The 24,867-nt window shown below is 44.1% G+C and overlaps 1 protein-coding gene across 1 annotated transcript in view; it reads right to left on the reverse strand.

Moving 5' to 3' along the window:
* Window positions 1-6,060: 6,060 nt before the first annotated feature.
* Window positions 6,061-24,867, reverse strand: part of unc13bb (unc-13 homolog Bb (C. elegans)) — a gene marked incomplete at its 3' end in the record, with an annotated part of 61,908 nt that continues 43,101 nt past the window's right edge. The window contains exons 14-40 of the mRNA XM_079234667.1: window positions 24,543-24,762; window positions 24,209-24,436; window positions 23,940-24,081; window positions 23,646-23,815; window positions 21,272-21,387; window positions 20,743-20,906; window positions 20,101-20,251; window positions 19,869-19,937; window positions 19,109-19,198; window positions 18,831-18,968; window positions 18,585-18,715; window positions 18,365-18,450; window positions 16,314-16,440; window positions 16,036-16,132; window positions 15,046-15,189; window positions 14,455-14,532; window positions 14,121-14,198; window positions 9,734-9,822; window positions 9,507-9,653; window positions 8,692-8,815; window positions 8,536-8,589; window positions 8,352-8,429; window positions 7,746-7,893; window positions 7,488-7,544; window positions 7,160-7,252; window positions 6,906-7,065; window positions 6,061-6,346 (exon numbers count right to left, since the gene is read on the reverse strand). Of these exons, the coding sequence (XP_079090793.1) occupies window positions 6,061-6,346; window positions 6,906-7,065; window positions 7,160-7,252; window positions 7,488-7,544; window positions 7,746-7,893; window positions 8,352-8,429; window positions 8,536-8,589; window positions 8,692-8,815; window positions 9,507-9,653; window positions 9,734-9,822; window positions 14,121-14,198; window positions 14,455-14,532; window positions 15,046-15,189; window positions 16,036-16,132; window positions 16,314-16,440; window positions 18,365-18,450; window positions 18,585-18,715; window positions 18,831-18,968; window positions 19,109-19,198; window positions 19,869-19,937; window positions 20,101-20,251; window positions 20,743-20,906; window positions 21,272-21,387; window positions 23,646-23,815; window positions 23,940-24,081; window positions 24,209-24,436; window positions 24,543-24,762 (3,465 nt within the window). The remainder of the gene's footprint in view (window positions 6,347-6,905; window positions 7,066-7,159; window positions 7,253-7,487; window positions 7,545-7,745; window positions 7,894-8,351; window positions 8,430-8,535; window positions 8,590-8,691; window positions 8,816-9,506; window positions 9,654-9,733; window positions 9,823-14,120; window positions 14,199-14,454; window positions 14,533-15,045; window positions 15,190-16,035; window positions 16,133-16,313; window positions 16,441-18,364; window positions 18,451-18,584; window positions 18,716-18,830; window positions 18,969-19,108; window positions 19,199-19,868; window positions 19,938-20,100; window positions 20,252-20,742; window positions 20,907-21,271; window positions 21,388-23,645; window positions 23,816-23,939; window positions 24,082-24,208; window positions 24,437-24,542; window positions 24,763-24,867) is intronic.

Genomic DNA, 24,867 nt, shown 5'->3' on the forward strand with positions numbered 1-24,867 from the left:
CCTGGGCTTGTTTTTTTTACTTACTTGAAGGGTAAAGATTTTTTAATTTAATTTTTTATAAATGATTTACTAAAATGTCAGATCCAGATATTGTGATTTCATGGCAGACAGAAATGGAATTTAATACCTGGATTAGAACACAAGGGGAGGGCTGTGTGTCATCCGGGGGATCTCAACATGAACAGCTTGCTAAATTAGTTATTGTGTGTGTGTGTGTGTGTGTGTGTGTGTGTGTGTGTGTGTGTGTGTGTGTGTGTGTGAGAGAGTGAGTGAGTGAGAGAGAGAAAGAGTGTGAACGATTGTGTGAGTGAGTGTGTGTGTGTGTCTGAATGGATGTCGTAAAACAGACCTGATGATCGTTTTTTGCGAGAAGATCACTCTCAACAGAACTCTCAACAGAGTTCAACACTTGAAAGTATGTCATGTGCATCAATTTACATTCATTCAAATTGGAGGAAAAAAAAATAAAAAAAAAATATATATATATATATATATATATATATATTGGGCTGTCAGGGCCAGCTACGCCTTCTCTGCTGGCCTAAACAGAATTAATAAAACAAAGTTATAGGTATTTCTTCTCACAAATACAGTACATGTATTGTAATTTGTTCCCTATTAGTTTATTTTCTCATTGCATAGCTCCTGTCTTCCTCTGTTGCTCTGTGGCCCGAGGCCTTCTAGCTGGCCTTTGCAGGTTAAAGTACATGGGGACGTTATCGTTGATTCTCATAGTCTTCAACCAATCAGACCATTAGTGTGACATGTTGGGCATATTCTTTGACGTGCCAGGGCCACCGAGGCTGCCTGGAAGTACGTCAGCAATAACATGCGCTGTGATTGGTCAGTGGGCCAGCGTGACCTTTTTCAACAGAAAGCTACCAAGCTGCTGCAGCTCAGTAGTAGTCAGAAGAGTTCAAGCTGAAACATAAGATAGGTTATGCAGTTTTTTTTGCTTGCTGTAGTTTATTTAACACTCAATGGCTGAAGGAGGAGGAGAAACAGACTTGGTGGCGGATTTACTGACGCCACCACGCCTTTCTGCCAGAGGGTTATGGGCATGTTTGGTGGTGACGATCCTAATATCGACTGCCACTGTAGAGCGAACATTTTCAGCCCTAAAACACATGGAAACATATTCCAGAATTGCAACTGGAAGGCTCAGCTGTCCTCACTGGTCCATGGCCATCGAGAAGGAGCTGTTACTGGGACTAAAGCGCACCGATAAACTGTACAACCGCGTCTTTGAACTGTTTAACAAAGAGAGGAGTGTGGACTGTGTCTTTAAGTGAACAGCATTTGGTTAGCGAACTGCTTGTTGTGTTTTTACATCTTAAGTAGCGTTGTGTTAATGTGTCTATGGTGTAGTTTTTATTATATCGTTCCTTCTGATCGTGGCTCGTGCTCTTGAGTGTGCTGTGTTTTAGTGCCGCAGTTTTGTTGGATTGTTTTGTCATGTTTTTTTTAAACTAAATGTGACTGGTTCTTGTGAATTTGTTCCTGTTGATGTGGACAACATGCATTGTCCGTTAATGACACAGCATCCCGTCATGCGCATATTTATGTATACGATATCAGACGGCACAGAAGACCCAGGTAGAAAATGCACGGCCTGCTACTGATACAAATAAATATGACACAAGAAGTGAAAAATGAATTTAGCCTTCAGCATACAGTGCTTGTTTGTTGGAAACAGCTGCAATACAAAATAAGCTAACTGCGTGCACTATACTACTAGAAACGTCCATGCTTTCATCCGATTTGATCTTAAAGGGATAGTTTGCCTACAATATGGTACAATTTTTGTCTGCGTTTTGAAATTTGTTTTATTCTTTGTGTTCTCTGAACTCAGGGTTCTATGCTCGGATCTCAGGGCTCGATGCTATGACCTCAAGGTTCTATGGTCTGACCTAAGGATTCTCTGACCTCAGGGTTTTATGCTCTGACCTCAGGGTTCTATGGTCTGACCTAAGGATTCTCTGACCTCAGGGTTTTATGCTCTGACCTCAGGGTTCTATGCTCGGATCTCAGGGCTCTATGCTATGACCTCAAGGTTCTATGGTCTGATCTAAGGATTCACTTTATTTAAGGTTCTATGCTCTGATCTCAGGGTGCTCTGATCTCAAGGTCCTATGTTCTGACCTCAGGGTTCCAGAGCCTCTGTGCTTCCTCGCCTCAAGTTTCCATGGATCGTGGCTGTCTGGAGCCGGTCCTGCCCCCTGCCATGGCTGATGCCCCTCATCTCTACCTCCTTCTGCTGACATGGATCGTGGTTATCTGGATCGTGGTCCATGTCTACTACTCATTATATGAATAATTTCTGTCATATTCATGTAATGTGCTGTAACTCTGTTACGTTGTTCATTCTGGTCACATGACATATATTGCTTCTGTCCATCCTGGGAGAGGGATCCTCCTCTGTTGCTCTCCCGAAGGTTTCTTCCCTTTTTCCCTGTGAAAAGTTTGTTTGAGTCTTTTTTCCTGATCCGATGTGAGGTCCTGGTACAGGCATGTCGTATGTATACAGATTGTAAAGCCCTCCGAGGCAAATTTGTAATTTTTGATTGTAAAATAAACTGTATTTAATTGGATTCTATGCTATGACCTCAGGGTTCTCTGATCTCAGGGTTTTATGCTCTGACCTTAGGGTTCTCTGATCTCAGGGTTCTATTCTAAGACCTCAGGGTTCTCTGATCTCAGGGTTCTATGCTAAAACCTCTGGGTTCTCTGATCACAGGTTTATATGCTCTGACCTTTAGGGTTATCTGATCTCAGGGTTTTAGGCTCTGACCTCAGGGTTTATGATCTGATCTCAGGGTTCTCTGATCTCAGGGTTCTATGCTCTGACCTCAGGATTCTCTGATCTCAGGGTTCTATGCTAAAACCTCTGGGTTCTCTGATCACAGGTTTATATGCTCTGACCTTTAGGGTTATCTGATCTCAGGGTTTTAGGCTCTGACCTCAGGGTTTATGATCTGATCTCAGGGTTCTATGCTCTGACCTCAGGGTTCTATGTTCTGACCTCAGGATTCTCTGATCTCTGGGTTCTATGCTCTGACCACAGGATTCTCTGATCTCAGGATTCTCTAATCTCATGGTTCTATGCACTGACCTCAGGGTTCTATGCTCTGATCTCAGGGTTCTCTGATATCAGGATTCTCTAATCTCAGGGTTCTATGCTCTCACATTAGGGTTCTATGCTCTGATCTCAGGGTTCTATGCTCTGACCACAGGATTCTCTGATATCAGGGTTCTATGCTCAGATCTCAGCATTCTATGCTCTGATCTCAGGGTTCTATGTTCTCTGGTCTATGCTTTGTATCCGTTATTGCTGCTACAACTGAAAAAAATGACAGAGGGAACTTGGACCCGTTTGTGAGTCAGTAAGCCGGTTCCATGAGGTGCTTCTCATCGAATAAGTATTAAAACAACAAGTTTCTCATCAAGATGAGGCGCTACATTGTTGGTTTAGGCTCAGTTTATACATGATTTAAAACTACAATTACTGCCTTATGGTAAATGCAAATGTGAAATATGAATATGAAATATGCCAGACAAATAGATTATTATTATATTTTGTATACGTATTTTTAAATGATATGGCCCCCCCCCCCAAAAGAAAAAGTGTTTTGGAGGTACCTGTTGAACTTGATTCTTGAGTTCAGGTGCCAACGTGAAGACTTTCGCTAAAGGCGTTATCACGTTCACGAGAATGGAGCGAGGGAACGGACACCGTGAAAACATAAAACCTCCGGATGTGTGGTATGCTTATACGAAGCCATGCATGAACTGCTGACATCATATGGATGTATGCAGCAATTTGTGAGGGCCCGATAAGACATCTCAAGTTGGTTTGATAAATGAGATGTAATAAAAACAATAATGGAATAGATTTACCTCTCGCTCACTTTCCCCCTGACCCTCCGATGCTCGCTGCTGATTGGCTGGGACACGTTCGTACTGGATTACATTCACTGCAACTTTAAGTGGGAAATAACTCAAACTCGTAAAACAATCCAAACAATCAGCAGTCCATGTCATATTATACTGGGGGGGAAGAAACAAACAGGTGAGATACTTCTCAAATACTTTATACAAAACTCATTGATGAGAATGTTCACATGGTGACGACAACATTTCAAAAGTACTGACGATACAAAGAAAACACAATGACTGATAAACCGTTCTCGTTAACCGAGGGTTAACAAATTTAGAAAACAGAGAAATAAAGAATACAATAAAAAGTGAACATCTGTATCTTGGCACAAGGGACGTGTGTGTATATGAAAGAATGGCTATGAGATGTGTGTATTCACAACGGGTCACTTCCTGTAACAAAGAGGAGAAGAGGTTTCTACAGTCGGAGGCTCTTATATTACAGCTATATCGATCCTTCGTTAAAAGTAACACTTTAATATTCTCCCGTCAGTCTTGAGCAAGTCGGCTGGCGACACGCTTCGCTGTGCGTCATGACGACGGAGGATTCACAGGAAGGGTTTACAAATCAGAACACAGAATATACAACAGGCCGCGAAAAAATCCTCACAAAAAGTTCCGACGTTCCGCAACATCATCGAAGATAAAGAGTAGAAAAATGATAAGGAACTTCACTTGGGAAACTTATTTGACATCATTATGGGCAAAAACAACAACAACAACAAAAACAACAACAACTGGCCGGGTCCTCATTGCACAGAGCCAAAATGAAATACAAGGACATAAAAAAAATTAAATGAAAAAAGAGAAACATCATTTGTTTTTGTTATTTTTCCCACTTAAGTAAGGCCACTCATAGACAGAGCAGAAATGTAAACCACAAGTTATTCGACACATTCAAATGTTCAGATATCCTTTCTTTTGGAAGAAAAAGTTGCTACCTGATTTCAACATATATTTCTGAACTATAAATAAAAACACAGCCATCGCCGGTCGAGGACACGAGTCGCCACCTACAGGCGCCAGCGTGCCACTTGGTGTGTGTGTGGAACAAAACACGGCGGCGGCAGCTCGAGTCACACCGAACCGCCCGCCGGCAAACTACATTTATTTAAACTGCAGTCTTCGGAAAAAAAAGAAAAGGACGGACAACAATAAATATGTATAAAAATAAATAAATAAAATGGCTGCACACCGTCATGGTTACATGGCTGCTAACGGAGCTTATAGTTTGGACATGTGTGTGTATATATATATATATATATATATATATATATATATATATGGCCGAAACAGGGTTCGCTTTTTCACATCCTGGGTCCACACCGTCGGTGTAAAATCTTATTTATTGTCGATGTCGCCACAGGCAGAATACGTCCTGATCATATCACGGGGGTTTCAGATGGCAAGGCACACATTTAACTGAATCACCGAAACGAAGGGGCACGATTAAGGGGTCATAAGTCGAAGTACCTCCTACTGAGACGTAACTCGTAAGGTACGATATCTTATCAGCTCATGATCAATAATTGGCAGGCCGTAAAAAACTTTCTCCTTACTTCACACATTCACAGTTTGCAGAGTATAAGGCGTAAAAATAAAAACCACGGCCAGGTTATGAGGGGGTTCAGGTGAGGGAGTGTGTGTGTGTGTGTGTGTGTGTGTGTGTGTGTGTGTGTGTGTGTGTGGGGTGGGGTGGGGTTATTGCACAACAGCACTTAGGGGTCGTGGGAACTTTGTTTGGCCCTGAGCTGCTCCAGCGGATGAGGGATGTGGGGCAGAGAGGTTAAATGACAAGAGGAAGTGGTCGCTGCAACTGGTGAGTGTGAAGCTCGAGCGAGCCGGTGTGTGTGTGTGTGCGTGTGTGTGTGTGGCAGCTCGGTTAACACAGTGAGTGTTTGTCCAAAAAATCCCCCGGGCGTGAAGGTGACAAGCGTGTCAGCGCTGACAAAACAGTCAGCAGCCGCTCAGACACACGACAGGTCTGAGAAAACAGTCTCTTATCAGGGAACCAGGAGGCCTCCCGTCCCGTCCCGGCGCTCCCGTCCCGGCGCTCCCGTCCCGGCGCTCCCGTCCCGGCACTCCCGTCTTTAGTCTTTACCCCTCTCCCCCTTCCACCTCCCCTCATCTGCCCTCCTCGGCCGAGCGCGTCTCCGACTTCAGCCTCACGAACTCCTTGGCCACGTCGTCGTTGGAGCGCTGCGAGAGGATGCGCATGGCCGTGAGGCCCGTGTCGTCCATGTGGATGCGCTGGCCCAGCGGGCACCAGCACGCGCAGTTGCCCTTCCCCACGATGTCCCTCAGCTGCATCACGGCCATGCCCACCACTCGGTCCGCGCGGCCGAAGCAGTAGTCCTTCACGCAGACCTGCAGCTCGTAGCACTCGAAGCCGTCCTGGTTACCCAGGGCGCTGTAGGGGGGAGAGAGAGAGAGAGACGCAAGCTCTGGATCTATGGTGGCACAAACCACGGCCTGCAGTTACCTTTTCTAAATAAACTGGAATACTGCACTGGATATATATATATATCTAGTGTAAACACTAGATATATATATATATATTCAATTTTGGAGAAGAAATAAAATGTCTGCCTGTTCGGTTTGTGACGTAATAACATTGGACTGACAGATTCACATCTTAGTTGTACATTAGCATCATAATATGTTCAGACTGCCTAATATTTGGCAATGTCTGCATAATTTACAAATTCACATAAAATATAATAATTTTAAGTGGGCACTGTATTATAGATTTATTCAAAATAATTTGATTTAATTTTACTTTGTGCATACACCAATAAACAATTTTTTATGGCTTAACAACACATTGTTTGGCCCGTTCCCTGAGACCATCAATCAAAAAATAAATAAAAAATGTACAGTATAAATTAGTAAAAATACTGTGGAAAAGCTTCAATCACAATTATATTATAATTACAATATTCGTGGACAGACAAAACACAGGCACTCACAAGTGGAAGGTCTCGTTGTACTTGGGAGACCAGCTGTTGTTCTTGGACTTGGTCTGGAATTTGCGTTTCTTGTCGCTGAGGTGAGGCCCGATCATGGTGACCTCCACGAAGGGCCGGAACATGCCTGACGTCTGCCACTTCAGGTCGCAGGCGCCCACCACTAGAAATGTGCACAAAGGACGGGAAGCAATCAGAAAGTGAGACAAAACTAAAAACAACATATTTCGCTTTGTGTCAAGAGAAGTCAAACAGACCTTTGATGGTGACCTTCCGCTCCCCGTTCCCAGAATGAGTGTGCAGCTCGACCTGGACGGACACCTCGCCGATTGGCTTGTCCACGCCTGAACCTGGTTCAAACGCACACAATCAATGAGCTTCCATTTGGCCCGATGCAGGCGGCAAAATACACTGTGATTGATGATGCGGGGTCCGTATGAGAAGGGGGGGTGCAGGTAGAAAGGGGTCAGGGCTCGGGGTCGACCTCACCCACCTCGGCGGCACGGAGTGACTAAACTGAAAATGTGGCAAAGAGAGGGCAGGATGGAGAGGAAGGGCTGGCGGATGAGTCCTAGTGAAACCTACCCTTGCTGGGCTGTACTTTTTCACTGGGGGTTAACCTTATGCCCTTCCCGTTGTGCACTGGCACAGAGGCAGCACGGGAGACAGAGAGAAGACAGCAATGACACGTCAAAGATAATGTCCAGCAATTTGAAACAAAAGGGTGAGGGGGATATTTGGCCTTTGTTTATCACGTACTGCCCTCTGCTGGTCTACCGTGGGCAATGCAGTTCTACATCTCTAACCCTTTTAGTTGGCCCATTAGGAAGCGGTCTGAACTACCTTGTGCATGCTGGGTGGTCACAAAGGTCTGGATGAGGGTGTCCGTGGTCTGGGTGTAGAGGGACAGGGCGTGGCGGAGCGAGGACAGCTCGGGGCTCTTCTCCAGGAACGCCTTCTTCAGCCCGTTGCCTCCCGCATGGAAGTATTGCTGCAGAGGAAACAGAGGTGAGTCGGCCGTATGAACATCTGGAGGTTCGCTTTATCTTGGTCAAAATGCTACTTTGTTTTGTTTTTTATACAACAGCAAACGACTTTTCGCCATGTCAAGTTATTGTGAAGTAATGTCACTCTCACTCCGTGTGTGTTGCAGTCAGAGCTACTTTTCAGCAGTCCATTTGAAACTCCAGTAGCAAAAACTGAAGGTTAGGTTTCACACCAACAGAACCAATTCAACATTTATTCAAAACATTTTACACTTCACCCTTCATTTCAGCCTCTTTAACCACCACACACACGTCTTTCCCCCGGCCGGTTAAATCCGAAAGCTTTGAGTTGCCTGCATGACCGCTCAGGGTACCTGATTAATGGATGAATAGTTGATGAGGTTAATTTGACCCGTCTACCCAGCATCCCCGAGGAAACCAAAGACCCGCGGTACAAACTGACCTTGATCGTGTCCAGTGCCACGTCCATGACGGCACACTGCCTGGGAGACAGGCTTTTAGCCTCCCCTGCCATGTGATCCTGCACGTCCGAATGATGAGCAAAGAGACGCCACAGATGAGTGACGGTCGTACAACACTGGGGGTGAATTTAACACGGCGTCAAGCAGACAAAGACATTATGATACCTTGAGTTTGGAGAGCTGACCCAGTTCTTTCGCAGCTGAGAGAATCTGTGCTCCCTGGGGAAAAAAAGAAAATATAGAAAGAAAATAGAGTCGCTGCTTCTTTTCTTTTTTTCTGCCTCTAAAAGCCAAATTAGTGACAAACGCCGCTGAGCTTACAAAGGTGTCGTTGCCCTGTGGCAGGACGATGGTCTTCTCCAGGCTGCTCATTACGATCCTCCACAGCTCCTTGAGCACGCGCTTCAACACCGTCTTCTCGCACGCTGTGGCGAACAGTGTGAGCCTGTGGGTGAACACACACACACACACACACACACACACACACACACACACACACAGTTAATGAGACACGTGGACCACAGGTGCGTTAACCCTGTCTTGGTGCTAGCATTGTTGGAAGTTCTTCTAATGTATGACTTTTACCAAATGATTTGTGCAAAATAAATAGATGGATAGAAAGAAGAAGCAGAAAAAGAAGAAGAAGGGACAAAATAAATGAACGCTTAGATGGATAGAAAGAAGAAGAAGAAGAAGAAGAAGAAGAAGAAGAAGAAAAAGAAGAAAAGAAGAAGAAGGGACAAAATAAATGAACGCTTAGATGGATAGAAAGGAGAAGAAGGGACAAAATAAATGAACAATTAGATGGATAGAAAGAAGAAGAAAAAGAAGAAGAAGGTACAACATAATTGAACGAACAGATGGATAGAAAGAAGAAAAAGAAGAAGAAGAAGAAGAAGAAGAAGAAGAAGAAGGGACTACATAAATGAACGAATAGATGGATAGAAAGAAGAAGAAGAAGAAGAAGAAGAAGAAAAAGAAGAAGAAGAAGAAGAAGAAGAAGAAGAAGAAGAAGAAGAAGGGACTACATAAATGAACGAATAGATGGATAGAAAGAAGAAGAAGAAGAAGAAGAAGAAGAAGAAGAAGAAGAAGGGACTACATAAATGAACGATTACAAATCTCGACCCACTCACTTTCCATCCAGGAAGTCCATGAGCGGCCGCAGCATGTTGTCGGAGTCGCCGTCCACCTGGTTCTTGTTGTTGCCGTTGAGCGGCCCTTTGATCTGGACCAGCAGCGCCGCCATCTGTCGCATGCAGTCGTTGATGCGGCTCTGGAAGCTACAAAAAGAGAGAGAGGGTCGATCAATATGAACCGGTTTAAGCGGGAAAGCACTGCGCGGCGCTCGGGGTCGGGCTACCTGTTCCCGAACGTGCTGCTGAGCTCGTCCAGCACGCCGTTCAGCTTCACCTGCAGGTCGTTCAGCAAGTCACTGGCCTCGGCGTCCATCTGCAGAGAGGAGGACAGAATCCCAGCAGGGCACCGGTTAGTTGTCCATTTAGTGTCATTTGTTGCATATAAAGACAACTGGAAACTGGGAAACAACAAATACAGGGCTTAAAAGTGGGAATCCAAGGTTTAAAAAAACAACGACAGTAACCATCAAACCAAAGGGATGAGAGGATGTACTGTCCATCGCAAGCCCTGTGATTTAGAGTATTTAAAAACAAATTAAAAATACAACACAGACATCCCAGCAAACCCACCTTTGTACCAGCAGACTCCAACTTTAGCAGGGAGCACAAAACAAATAAAAGAAAGTTTAATACTGCAGGAGACGTGCGTCTTACCAGTTAAGAGGCAACAGAGACGCCCCAAACACTTACATTTAACAAATCAAAACAAAGTTATGCTCCTTTTGACTTCTCAGTCATATTGTATACTAGATTGTAAATCGGCTTGACTCATTGCATTGTGTGTGATGACTGAAGAAAACACTACTACTATCTGCAAAAATAAAATGTCGAGGCCCAAAACAAAAAAGAAGGTCCGAATTTGCAAACCCACCTTTTTATCAGCAGTCTCCAACTTTTAAAGGGAGCAAAAAAAAAAAAAGGTTTAATACCACAGACGAGCGACTTACACGTCTCACAGGCACAAGGAGGCGGGAACAAGTAGGAAACGGTGGATTACCTGCCCCAAGGTGTGCACTGTGGCTTTATCTAGAGAAGCACAGCCTGCAGGAGAGCTAAGCCGTACGGCTGAAGCCTTGCTGTGGCTCATTAAGCGAAGGATCCAACGGCCTTTCTGATTCATAGCCTGTCAGGATCGCGCGGGGCGCCATTAGTGAGCTGAGACTGAGAGGTTGGGAAGGCTTCAGGGGAGGAGAGGCAGCTACTAGGAATGGATTGTTTGTAATATGCTGGATGTGTTTTGTTTGGCCCCGAGAGTATATTTAGCATGAGGGTATTAATACTCATGAGTCTGTGCGCCTGAACTCAACTTCCTGTCTCCAAATGCACCTTCAGTCTACGCGGGAATGGCCGTGGGGCAACACAGGTCTAACTCAATTAATTTGTTTCCCATTTGGAGATTCACTTTAAGTTGCCACTAAAATGGGAGTACGGAGGATCGATGGCCGTCACACAGAGTGCTGCTGTACGTGTGACCTACCTTTTCCACTGGTTCGTCCATCTTTGGTGGGAATGTTTTGGGATTAAGGGGGAAAAAAAGTATAAAAAAAAGTAATCGGTTGTAACTCTAAGCCTCTTGAAATTGAAAACTGAAATGAACAAATACTGCATGTTTTCTTCACATTGGAAAGTACATGCTGTATTTTCTAACACCCACCTTCTCCTCGTCAGTCTTTTTCAAATAACAAAAACCAAAACACACACAAAAGGAACACAGATTAAAGAAAATGAAACGAGAAAAAGTTCAGAAATAACCGTTTGTTTCAGGGGATATGAGTGACCGGTTTCGAGGGAGGCAAACGCCACTGGAAGAGGGTGAAAAATAAATAAAATGGAGGGGAAATCACCACAGAGGATGTGTTAAAAACACAGTAACCACGACAACCAAAGGGACGTCTTGTGTCAGTAGGACTGAGTGTCACTGTGAGTGGGAATGACAGGGCACACGAGGAGGACTTGGGACTCCTGAGGATCACCGCAACAAACCTCAACCTCATTTTTCTCCACATCCTCCCCTACGTCTTCCTCCTCCTCCTCCTCCTCATCCTCACTCTCAAACTAGTGGCAGCGAAAAGACAACACAACATGATTTAGTCTCATTATAGGTGACTTCAACGCGCCTCTCTTTCCAAAAAATATTACGCAATATTTCATGTGGAGAGGCGGACATTTGAGTAGATGCTAACATGCTTCACAAAACATGTTTGCATGTACGGAGGACTTGCCTGCCATGCTAGCATTCTATTGTTGTGCTAGAAAAGAGAACAAAAGGAGAAAGAAAAGAAAGATTGTCACTCCACTCTCCCATAAAAAGCCGTTTAAGTTCATGAGGCCCTGCGAGGCCACAGAGAGGCATGTAACTAGCTAGCTACAACAAGAGAGTGGAAGCTAACCTCTCGACCCGATGCCCAACCCAGGCCATGTGTGCCTCTTGATTTTGAAATGCAAAATAATAAAGGGTCATGGATGAATCAAATGCAGTTTGACTAGTAAACAGAATCCGTTCAGCCACTGTGGGGTTATCACTGTCAAAAGTCAAGAAAAATTTTCCCGCAAAGTTGAGGGCGTCTGGAGGAGCATAACAACAGTAGGCTAGAAGCTAAATGGGTGATTTCAACATACTGACCCAGGGAACCGAGGGAGACAACATCATAAGGACGACAACACAACAACACTGAAAGGTCTCCACAGTGTGTCACACAGGTACTCTCCGCTGCCTCAGCTCCAGCTGACACTAAATCTGTAGATCGGTGTCATCTGCAAAGAACATGAACCAGGTTGATGGACCACTGGCGTCGTGGTAATTCATTTTGTTGATCCACATCAGTAGAAAGAAGCCGAGTCCAAGAAAGGAGAAAAAAAATGTATCCATCGGAATAGAAAACAAAAAAAGAAGTGGACCCAGGGATAGCTAGCTACATCAGCAGTCCAGTAACTGTTCCAATGTTCCACCACTGTTCAAGTATTATTTTTCTCCATGCTAGCAGTTGTTCATCATCCCCTGACTTTTTTCGCCCAGCACCTTCATGAACAGTTGACATTCGTGGTGCTGAATGAAACATCTCAACGACTGTTGGATTGAGTGCATTTGTTCGGGATGAATTGTAATTATTTGATGATCATCTGACTTTCCATCCAACGCCACCATCAGGTCAGAGCTCTTACTGTCCAATACTTGGTTCCCATCAACGTCAGCAAAGTGACTAGACTGGAACAGTCTACACCGGGCTTCTGTAAAGGCTAAATGCTAAAGAGGGGTTTGCTATGTGTAAGACTGTGGATCTACTAGTCTACCATCAGTGCGTCTAATCTGCTACCAACCACAGTACCAACCAGAGCCTTCGCTTCCTCATCCTCAGCTACGACCTGCTGCCCAAGCCAGAGCAGAGGGAAATAATCAATACAGCGGCGCACCATTAAACTGATTAAACGTCCAAAAGATGTTAATATGCACAAATATCTGCCGTGCTCAGACCATGATGGAAACCTACCTCCTCCATCTCCTCCGCCTCCTTCTCCTCCTCTTCTTCCTCCATTTTATTTTGCTTTAATTGTAAAGTGAATGCACTGGTTGAAACTTTAAATAGAACATCAAACCGCTACAGTCCTACAACCGGCCAAGCACTACATACTAAAAAACTAAATCTAAATAATAAACACGACAGCTACAATAAATAGGATAGAGCACTACATACTAAAAAAAAAAGAAATCTAAATAATACAAAAATTCCATTAATAAAAAATGACCTTTATATTTCAAATGTTTCATCCACGGAGAATCCTTTTAAATTCCAAGGGCTTCAACTGGAACCCACTAGGAACCCTTTAATATTCCAAAGGTTTCACTTAGAACCCAACTCAGGAGTTCTACCGAAAAGTGTTTTAAATTCGATGGGATTCATCTAAATTCCACCCGGGGGGGGGAGGGGAGGGGGGGTTCTACAGATATCCCTTTTATATTGCAAAGCTTAATCTAGAACCCACCCAGGGGGTTCTTAAGAGAACACTTTTAAATTCCAACGGTTTCACCTCGGACCCACCTATGGGGTTCTTCAGAGAACCCTTCAAATTCAAAAGCTTTCACCTCGAACCCTTCTAGAAGGTTCTTCAGGGAAAACTTTTAAATTCCAAGAGTTTCATCGAGAACCCACCCAGGGGGTTCTTCAGAGAACCCTTTTAAATTCCAATTGTTTCATCTAGAACCCATCTAAGGAGTTCTACCAAGAACCCTACTATATTCCAGGGGTTTTAACTTGAAGACACTATGAGAGGATGTGATTTAATTAGTGTCTCAATATTCTCCTGCCGATGTTTTCATTGACAGCATCACATCAGACACCTTGAGGGCGTACAGAGCTTTTAAACTTCTGCTACGGCCTCGTCAAGAGTTCAGACTCCGTCCTGATCCAGCACTACTACTTCACATGGTCTCAACTACACTACTGTACCTACCAGCGCTTCTTCTGTTGCAATCTGACACAGCAGAGACACAAACACAACTGTTGTACCAGCAACCGCCTCTAGAATACACACGTTTCATGCTTGAGTAAAAAATGTTTAGTTGATTAGTTAGTATATGTTTTTTTCATCATCCATCAACGGCATTTGTCTCACCTGTTTGGCACCCATCGACTCAAACATCTTCTCCAGCTGGATTCTTAACTGCTGCACATTATTCAACAGGACACACGGCTGCCAGAGGAACCGGGATGACACAGACATAGAAGACACACACGTTACACACATGGAGCAGGAACTCTTCAGTATCTACAGAGATTGCATTCGCTGCTGTATAAAAATAGTTTGTTTTTTATTTACGGAATTATTCAACTCTGGAAACACTAGTGTAATTCAAAAACAAGCTTGTTGATGTAATGGTGGAGCCATTGGTGAGTTTTTGTGCAAAAACTATCCTCAAAATCACAAATTCATGGTGTTGACAACTCACAATCTTCTCCTTGTCGATGTAAGTAGGAAAACTCTTGGTCAGTATGGCACTGTACTGCAGAAGAACTTTGGCAATAGTCTGTAGATAAAGAGGAAGAAATGTATTAAAACTAAATTTCATTTGAAACAATTTAAAATCTAATTACATATTCACCACAAACCCTTTCCCAGTGGGGACTGGGAAACCCACAAAAACTCCCTCCCAACTATTATATTACAAAGATCCCCAAATGTCCTGTAATGTATTCTTTGGCATGCAGGAAAGCAAATCCCGGAGCACAAACTGTGCAGCGCGCCTCCTGGAGGGGGGTATTATGTCCAACTCAACGTTTATTTTTAATGAGGAAATATCAAATTCCCTTAAAAAAAAAAAAAAAGTGAACGTCCCTCCAGAGGCCAGTTTTGTAATTCACCTCATACTCTTTCTAACACTAACCACAGTGACAAGCTGCTTCGTGATCATTGACAGTGAATTCATTATCAAGTATAGAAATGTACACGTTTCATGTCCTGAGTTACAAACAGCAGCTCTGTGCCGTTTCCTGTGTGTTGTGCTTGGGAGCAGCTCCACCATCCAGTGCAGTGGGCGTACCTTGGAGAAGCGGCGGCTGTACTGAGCCATGACGGCAGGGTCCGGACATTCCAGTTTCTTGATGATCTCAAAGCTCTGGTTGAGCTGGGTGAAGATGTCCACCACAGAGCAGGAGAACAGAGCATGCTCAGACGTCTGCTGGAACTGAACACAAACAAATACATTCACTTACACTCTTAGGAATTCAATTTCAATTCAGTTAATTTTGTGTCGCCCAAAATCACAAATTTGCCTCGGAGGACTTTACAATCTGTACACATACGACATCCCTGTCCTGGGACCGCACTCCCCCCAAAATAGAAAAAAAACCTTTCACAGAACCATATATATCCAAAACACTTCCAACTTCTAAGGGTGCCAACAAGAACCCACACTGAGGGGTTCTACTGAGAACCCTTACATATTCCAAGGGATTCATCTAAAACCCACAGAGGGGGTTCCTACCAACGATTACAGTTTTGAAGCACTTTATGGAACCTATAAAGGGGGGTTGAAAAAACAAAAACACTTTCAACTTCCAAGGGTTGTATCTGGAATCCACAGAGGCGTTTCTACCAAGAACCCTTGGTTTCATCTAGAACCCTTCCAGGGGGTTCTAACGAGAATTCTTTTAAACTCCAAAGGTTTCTATCTAGAATCCCTTCAGGGGGTTCTAGATAGAATTATTTTAAATTACAAAGGTTTCTATCTAGAATCCCTTCAGGGGGTTCTAGATAGAATTATTTTAAATTACAAAGGTTTCTATCTAGAATCCCTTCAGGGGGTTCTAGATAGAATTATTTTAAATTACAAAGGTTTCATCTAGAATCCCTTCAGGATTCTGAGAGTTTTATTTAGAACCCTAACAGCCCAGGCTGATGTGCAACCCACAACAATCCTGGTTCAATCACAGTTTAGTGGGGTCTGTTGTCTGGATGTTTTAACATCCATGCTTTCAACAATTCTTGAAGAGGTAACAACAGATAAAAGGGGCAATTTAAATGTTCGTACTCCGTCTTTTTTGTCTCTCTCGAGGGCTCCATGCATGAACTCCATAGATACATCTTCATTCTCCTCCAACCACTGTAGCACAAACTGTAGGAACCATCTGCAAGGGAAAATAAAGACAACACAAGTTATTTATTTAATGTATTTGTTATGCTATTGGTATCATATCCTGAACTATTACCTAGGTTAGGGATCAATCAATCAATTTGATAATAAAGTTTTGGGAGAATAAATGTAACTTTTTCCCTGTGCCTATGAGAGAATAAGTCAAAAGCACTTACGATGGGTAGTCGGGAACGACGCCCTTAAAGTTCGGCAGCTCCTTGACGTATTCATTGTTGAGCCACTTGACTTTGAAGTGCAGGTTCATGTAGTCGGTGCTCTTACACAGCCGCTGCTTCTCGTGCTCTGCATATACAAAAGACACAAGAGCCTGGAATGAGGTTGTGCCATTGAGTTGCATCATGGGAAACATCGAGGGTCATCGATCGATGGATTAAAAGTCAGGATTTAGACCACGCTTTCTTTAATGTGTTTCTCACAGGCCTCCCACCTTAATGGTCGTGCCAGTGCATAATCCTAATTTCAAGAATACAAGATTGGTTCATATTCTTTAAAGTCTTAGAACAATCCTCCCATGCCCGTATATGCATTGAAATAAAATGTCTAGACTGACTGAAAAGAGAATTTACAGGGCTATAGTACTCAAGTCCGGTTTCGAGAAGTCTTGCACTTGCTTTGGTCTCGTGGCTCTGGTCTTGATGGACTGGGAATTGTCTTGGACTCTGCTATCGAGAACAGGTCAAGTTGTTTCTGGCTGCTGATTTGCTCGTACAAAGTCTTGTTTGATTCTACCGACACAGCGTTTCTCTTATCTGCATTCAACAGCGGCAATCAACAAGGCAATTGATTAGTTTGATGCTAGAAGACTGATCAACATCGTTTATAGATTATTGATTATTATCTTGGCTCTGGACTCTGTTTCAACTGCCTTTGGACTTGGCCTTGGCTCGGACTCGACTGGACCTGGTCTTGGACCTGCAGCAATAGGAACACTCAGCCTAACTCTACCCAGGCACTTGAGTATCATTTTATAGAGACCCACTAAAAACCACGTCTGCTCTTAAATCTGAAGTGTTCCTTGGTCGTGCTTCTGTAGCAAAATCTCTCAGGACTCATTCCATCCCTTAATATATTCAAGCGGATTGGAAATGAAGGGGCCGCCACTTGCGTGCTGCGGTATGTGAAAGAGAGGAAGTGAGGGTCTTTGTCGGGGATTCCTCTTGAGTACGGGGGCTGGGATGAAAGCTGACTGCCTCTGGGAACCGCTGGTGTACAGCACCAGCGGTTCCCAGAGGCAGTCAGGTGTGTACAGTACAGCGGAGCAGAGAGAAATCACAGAGAGGCTCCTGGGAGGCATAAGCCGCTCTCACACACTGTTATTCATTCCCTCTTTCATTGCAGTTTCTACCCAGGAACTTCTTCTCATTTCCAGTTTGAGCTCCTCTTCTCTTCGACTTGTTCTTTCCCTCCGAAGCCAAAATGTTTTCCCTATTAAAAAAACCCCAAAACGACTGTGGCTCAGCGGTAGAGCGGGTCATCCTTCAACCAGACGATCGGCCATTCGATCCCCGGCTCCATCCGTCCATGTCGACGTGTCCTCGGGAAAGACACTTAACCCCAAATCGCTCCCGGTGTATGAATGGGTGATTGACATGTAGGATGAAGTGCTTTGAGTGGTCGAAAGGCGCGTTACAAGTTCAGTCCTTTTACCATTTACAACCAGAATTCAACAAAGAAGTATAATAACACTTTAAGTTTACTATAAGCACGATCATATTTCAATTTGTGAGTCACCGTGTCAACTTTGGCAGCTATTTTAGATTTAGTCTCAGCCTTAAGACGGAGTTGCTTATTAGTTCTAGTCTCATTTATATCCTTCGTAGTTTTAGTCGACGAAAGGTCGTGACATCTTAGGTCAACTTGGTCAAAATGTTTTCTCTCTTCATTTTGTCAGCTTTACTTTACTTTTTAATTTAGTCCTGTGTCAAATGTCCTTTTACCTCAAATCATATGTCTGTAAAACTATTCTAGCCCAAAAAAAACCCTATAATTTTAAAACTATATTTTGTCTTTTTCTCGTCAATGATATGTCATGTTTGATATCGTCACGGTCGCTGTTCAATAACGCAATGGAAAAGGTCGTTGATGAACAAATTTGGTCTTTTTAGGAGTAGTTTAAGTTACCGTAATTAACACCTGCGAGTCTGGAGTTGGGGGACACAATAACATAATAATAAGTGATTAGTGGGCTGATGGATATCTGACTTACCTTCCATGGCATACTTCATGTCTTGAGCGAACAATGTCCACATGACCTCTGCTGACACCTTCCCCACGTTCAGCTCTTGGGGGAACCTGACAAATTGATAACGATTGGGTGTCGTGAACATTTTAAACTTTCCTACTGTCAATAGAGCAGGAATATGAAATGAAACTCAAGATGGAATAAAAGCAGTAGAGGATAAAAGGAGTGCGAGCCCATTACTAACTGGTTGAGCACAGGCGTGTAGGAGTTCCTGTCCTCTTCGATGATGGAGACGATGAGCATGATGAGTTTGGGCCAGAAGTCCAAGTTCTTGATGCTCGGACCCTGCTCCTCCAAAGGAAGCTCCTCCTTGTTCTGGGTGAGACCACAACACAGCGTCAGAGAGAGAGAAAGAGAGACATCTGGCCTCGCTGCGCTTTTATTAACTGATGGAACCGGGGCACAGCTGGACGGTTAGTCCGCCACTCACCGCGTCAGCGGGTTGGTACTGTCGGCTGTACAGCTCGTGGCAGTTGTTGAAGATGTAGTCGTACGTGGAGTTGAGGCAGGCCTTGACGCAGTCCCTCACCACCTGGCTGGCTCTCGGTGGAGACTGCAGCTCCTGGACCTGAACACCAGATGGGAGACAGCAGCGCTGGCGGTGAATGACTGCGAAATAGTTCTTGTCACCTGACAACAGGGTTATCTGCAAAGTGTCGCATTTAAAGACGAAGATGTGTCGCCACAAAAGAAAATGAAGAGAGCTACCTTCATCCTGAAGAAGGTGATGCTGGTTAGAAGGTCCACGGTGGATTTTAAATCCTGCAGGCGATCCTTGTTGCTGGCAGGGAAGTGGTTCTACAGGAGGAGAAACGTTCACTTAAGCACAACTCAATGGAGAGAAGGACCATCAAAAGGCGAACAGCAGGCCACAGCTGTTCATAACCCTAAAATAGGATTGCTGTCACAGTGTATATATATATATATATATATATATATATATATATATATATATATATATATATATATATATATACACACACACACATATATATATATATATATATATATATATATATATATATATATATATATATATATATATATATATATATATATATACACACATATATATATATATATATATATATATATATATATATATATAAATGATGACAAATTCAAATTTCAAAGTCACAAAATGTAGAATAAAACTTTAGATGACAAAGTTTCCCATGTAAGCGATTGCTCAACTTTAACTTATGGTAGAAGACACAATAACAATAACATACGATAGTAGTACATTAGAAAAAATTCTGTTGCGAAATAATAATAATAATAATAATATCACAATAATGGGGTAATTTATCCCCAAAATTCATGAAAACAAGAATTTTACATCAAGTAAAAAGTAAAACAAACAACATGATCGACATTGACAACGATATATTTAAACGTCATCGCAACGATATAACTTTTGCGAACAATATCATGTGGCGATATTTATTGAATACAATCATAATCTTACCCTGTAGGTTGACAGGTCGATGCGTAGGGAGTTGTGTAGCTGGTCTAAGAGCTTGACAAAGCGTTCTTTCTGTGTGGGGAATAACAGGGAAAAAACATTGTGAGAACGGGAAGAGGAAGGAAAAAGATGGACAAAGACAGAGAGACAGAAACAAAAGCATATTTATTGCCTGTGTGTGTTTGTGTGTGGTACATGTATGTGTCTGTGTGTGTGCCGCTACAAGAATACAAACCCCAAAATTGGAAGCAGCGAATCGGTCGGAGGCGGACACATTGGTGGAGGCGGTCGTGTGGGCGTAGAAGGCGTTGATGTTGGCCAGCAGGGTGCTCATCACGGCGGGAACCCCGGGACACATGTACTTCGACGACAGACAGGCAAAGTGCCTGTAGAGACAGGGGAGCGCAGAGAGAGCTTGATTAAAGACCCGGGCGGCAGCAGGCCGTCCTCTCCCCCTCCCCCTCCCCGTCCTGTCACACCTCACATTGAGACGTTTCGAGAAAACAAAGTGTATGTGCATGTTATTCGCTGGTTATCCTCTCGGGGGTCTCGTTAGGAGCGCTCGTTTCATCTGCCTGCCCGCAGGCCTAGCTGGCTGAAGGGCGTGGCCCCATTGGAGTGCGATTTTTGTGAATGACGGGGCCCCGGCTAGCGGGCATTTGGTGCGGAGCGTGACATTTCATGGAGACAAATCCATCCTCAGCACATTTGTAATTGATTTTTCTTTCATTTGGAGGTCGACGGGGGAGGGGGGGCACAAATTGCTTCTCGGGCGCCACCGAGAGGCAATTTGATGTGAGAGCAGAAAGAGAGGAATGGACACACACACACACACACACACACACACACAGGTAGAGAGAGAGACTCTCAGACTCACGTCATGGCCTGGTAGATCGACTCGATCCCGTAGCGCATGGCGAACTCGTCCACCACGTCCTGGGCCACGTCCTCGTAGTAGACCCTCCAGGCGTCGTCCCCGCGGGCCTCCGGGATTTTCACCGCGCCTTGGCCAAGCATGTCGGTCGAGTGGTGGAACAGGTTCTGCAGGCGGACAGAGAGACGCCGGGTCATTTCAATGAGTTTTGTTGATCAGAGCAGATTACGATATACAATGTGGGGGTTTATGCTCGAAGGGTTCTTACAACAGGATGTGTGAGATAGTAAAACCTATGCAGATATTCTAAATGGAAAGTTGTTTTTTTTCCCTCCGGGTAGAGGTGGGATTATGCAACTGTTATGTCACAGATTCTGAGGCTGATTACATGCAATTTCTAGCCATCCCTATCACAGATGTCCTGTGGTGGCCGTTACTTCACTGACACAGGAGCCGACCACTCTGGGCTGGATTGACACGCTGTGCGTTTAGGTCATTACCACGACCCCGGCGGCGAGTGAGAGCCAAGTACCTCGTGCAAGCAGGTGTACTGCACGTGATACGGAGCCACTTTCTCCTCGCCCTTGATCTCCACGCTGATTTGCAGGCGAATGGCCCCCGACACGGCCGACTTGTCCGTCCTCTTCTCTGTAATCCAAAACACAAAAGACACGCGTCAAGCAGATACGGCGACTCATAACTCCCAGTACCCATCTGTGACACAGGACACAGTGGGAAGCCGGCCTTGTTAACGCAACGCTAATTACAGACTATTACCCTGGCAGTGCTATTGCAGGGGTGTGTGTGTGAGACAGTGTGTATGTTCCGTTTCTACAGTTTGACGGCAGCGCAGAGCCGGCGACGCTAATAGAAGTCCTCTGGCTGATGGTGAGGGAGACAATGGCAGAGGGGCTGTGCGTGGAGCGGCGCCTGATCGGCGAGAGACACTTGGCTCGGCTTCACAACCTGCTATTTGCCCTGACAGGCGCATCATTGAGGGTAATTTGTACGTGCTGGGGGTGGGGTCGATTTCCGACTTGTGTGCCGCTTCTTGGTAATCACACATCGGGAGAAGGGAGGGGAGAGTACAGAGAGACGCTTCGGAGCGCGAGAATGATACAGAGCGCACATTACACGACTGATCATTCATTTTGCAAAGCGGCTCCTGACAAGAGGAATGTTTTGTTGATGTGGTTATCAGAGGGGTATAAAACCGAGCACTTTGTGTCTCCCAGTTGACACGAAACTAGAGCAGATTTATTGGCACATTCGTATTCAGTGCTCTTCCAGCGGGAGTATGATCGATGCCGATCTTCTGCACTTTTAATCAAGTGGAGACGAGACAGTGAACGCCTCACTCTCAGATGCAACGCGGGTGGGAGGATGGAGGGCTTTTAACGGATCGCGATCAATCAAAGCAACGTGACATGATGTAAGCGGTGGGGGTGAACCCAACCTGTATTGTGCTCGTACTGAAGAGCACAAGGGGCCGATAAAATCAGCTCCTGTGTATTTTTTATAGCGTATATGTATTCAGGGCTCATCTTCAAACCTGGTGGAATAGGACTGGGGATTTACATAAACATTTAGCTTGTTTTTATTAGCAAGCGCTAAAAGAACTGCATGTATTTTAACGCAGGACTATTTGGGCCTTGGGGCCACTCCATGTCTGTGTAAAAAATGTAATTAAAATAAAATGAAAATGTACCTGCAGGCAAAGGAGATAATGGATAATGAGGTTGAAACAAACATCCGACTGGACTTTCAGGAAACACACACGTGTGAAAAGAACTTCTTTCAGAAGTGAATCAATCCTTCGAAAGGGGAACTACTCAAAGCAGACGTAGTAGATGAGGAAGAACATGCAGCCAGGGGTGAAAGCACAACCGCTAAGGGCACCATCTAGTTTTCTGTACCACGAAAAGATTCAGTTCAGAAACAGCAAAGGTAGCACTTTATAATAAGTACACACTTTTTAGCATTAGTAAACCATGAATAAACAATGAATTCCTCATTTATAAAGCATTATTCCAACATGAAGACTCATTAGTAACTCATTCATAAACACCGTTATAAATGTTTTATTTTTGATTAATAAGCTATGGTTTCATACTTTATAAATGATGATTTCCCCATTTGTAAATGAAGTAGTCATGACTTATAGATGATTAATAAGATCATTTGTAAATTGTTAGTAAATGATAAAAAAAAATGCTGCAATTCATGATGAAATCAGGTAGTTACTACTCATTAATTCAGTAGTTACTACTCATTGGTTAAGTATTAGTTAAGCATGTTCTGTGACTTAATATAAAGTGTAGACTATTTATGCTTTACAAAGCATTAATAAATGTCATGATGAATTCAGTAGTTACTACTCACCAAGTCAACAAACGGCCAGTCCAAAGCAAAAATATTGGACAAAAAAAGTTTAAATGTTTCCTGTTCAGTTTTCTTCCAACAGCAGGTAAAGTAAAGCTATAGACTTCTGTAACTGGGCTAGCATAATGGTGGCAGTGCGCACTTTCACTTGCTTAACACACACAGTATAAGCTGTTGGAGATGGATTTAGTTGTCATTTCAAACAAAACTAATTGCTATGATTTTGAAAGTTTTGAACAATATGAAGCGATAAAGGTTGGGATTGTAGTACCGGCAAGAACTTTATTCTCCTTTCCGCCCTGCATGCAGTATCTTTTGACCCAAGGGCCTGAGATAAGTTATCGCCATATTGTGAAGAGGATGTGCTTATCATCTGTCCACCACCGAGAGAGGTGCTGCAGTCTCTGTAATGTGTAGTTTCTAGCTTTGATCGTTGAGAGTTGTCTCCTAATTCTGTCCAGCGTTAGGCCGTACCAGCAGTATACGTCACGTAAACTGTGTCCATGACCAGACAGCGTACTGACCCAGGTTGTACCAGACGTCCATTTCTCCGCTCAGCGTTCGCACTTCAATTATGCTCTGGCCGAGGAAATCATCAGACTCCCTCTTCAGGCGCTGCTTCACCCTCGACTTGATGTCATCGTCCTCGTCCCACACGCGCACTTTAATGCGGTCCGAGGAATTGTGGCACTCGCTAGCGGAAAAGAAGAAAAAAAAAGAACGTATATAAACTAAATAAGACAATTGCACAGAAAACAATAGGAATGTTTTACTTTTATACACACGTTGTCCAACCAAGGCATTTGTTGGTGACTTACAAGTGGTACTTCTCCTCCCAGACAGGATTGAGGTTGCCGTAAATGGTCTTGGTTCTCTTCTTGGTCTTGCCCACCTGAACGGTGACGTACGGATCGCTGGATCCTGTCTTGTCCTTTGCCTGAAGTCCTTGGGCGCAAACAACTAGCGCGGCGACGGAGGAACAAAGACACGAGGGACAACCGTCGGCATTAACAAGAATCACATGCGACCGCAGGCCGAGATTCATGCAGAGGATGCTCCTTTTAAAGCTGGTTTCAGCAAATCTCACCTGTGATGGTGATCTTGGCTGACCACTTTGAAGTGCCGTCTAGGACGCTCTGCTTGATGGTCTTCATCTGCTGCGCGTGGATGGCTTTGCTGATGACGAACACCTCCCTGATGAGTTCAAAGATTTCCGGCTTGTTCCTTTCCCTGATCTTCATCCTGTCCTTCATGGCCATGATGATATTCTGAGTTCGGTCTTCAGCCCCGTGCTTGGAGCTCTTCTCCGCAGCGCCTATGCATTTAACAAGAGAAAACGATTGCAGATTAAAATCCATTTAAAACAACTACTTGTAGTAGTGCATGTGACGCTTGGTTGTTGTTTTTTGGGCGCTACTCACGCTGGAGGCAGTCGGCGTTCAGCAGCTCTTGGCACTTCTCGTGGCACTTGACCCCGCACTCGGAGCAACGCATGCCTTGGCGGGCTATTCCCCACAGCAGCCCCTCACACTCGTAGCAGTATGTGGGCGTCGTGGCGGTCCACACCTCGAAGTTGTGTGGCGTAGTGCAAGATATGGGATAGATGAGAGCCTGCAGGGTCTTCTTGTACACATGGTTTTTCTACAGAAGGGGGAAACTTTTTATTTAAGGTGTTTTCACGACTAAACTCAAATATGCATAGAACCTATTTATGCAAATCAACACATGCACGCAAGCTGTGCTTGA

This window comes from Taurulus bubalis (genome assembly GCF_910589615.1).
Source record: "Taurulus bubalis genome assembly, chromosome: 19".
NCBI classification, from domain to species: domain Eukaryota; kingdom Metazoa; phylum Chordata; class Actinopteri; order Perciformes; family Cottidae; genus Taurulus; species Taurulus bubalis.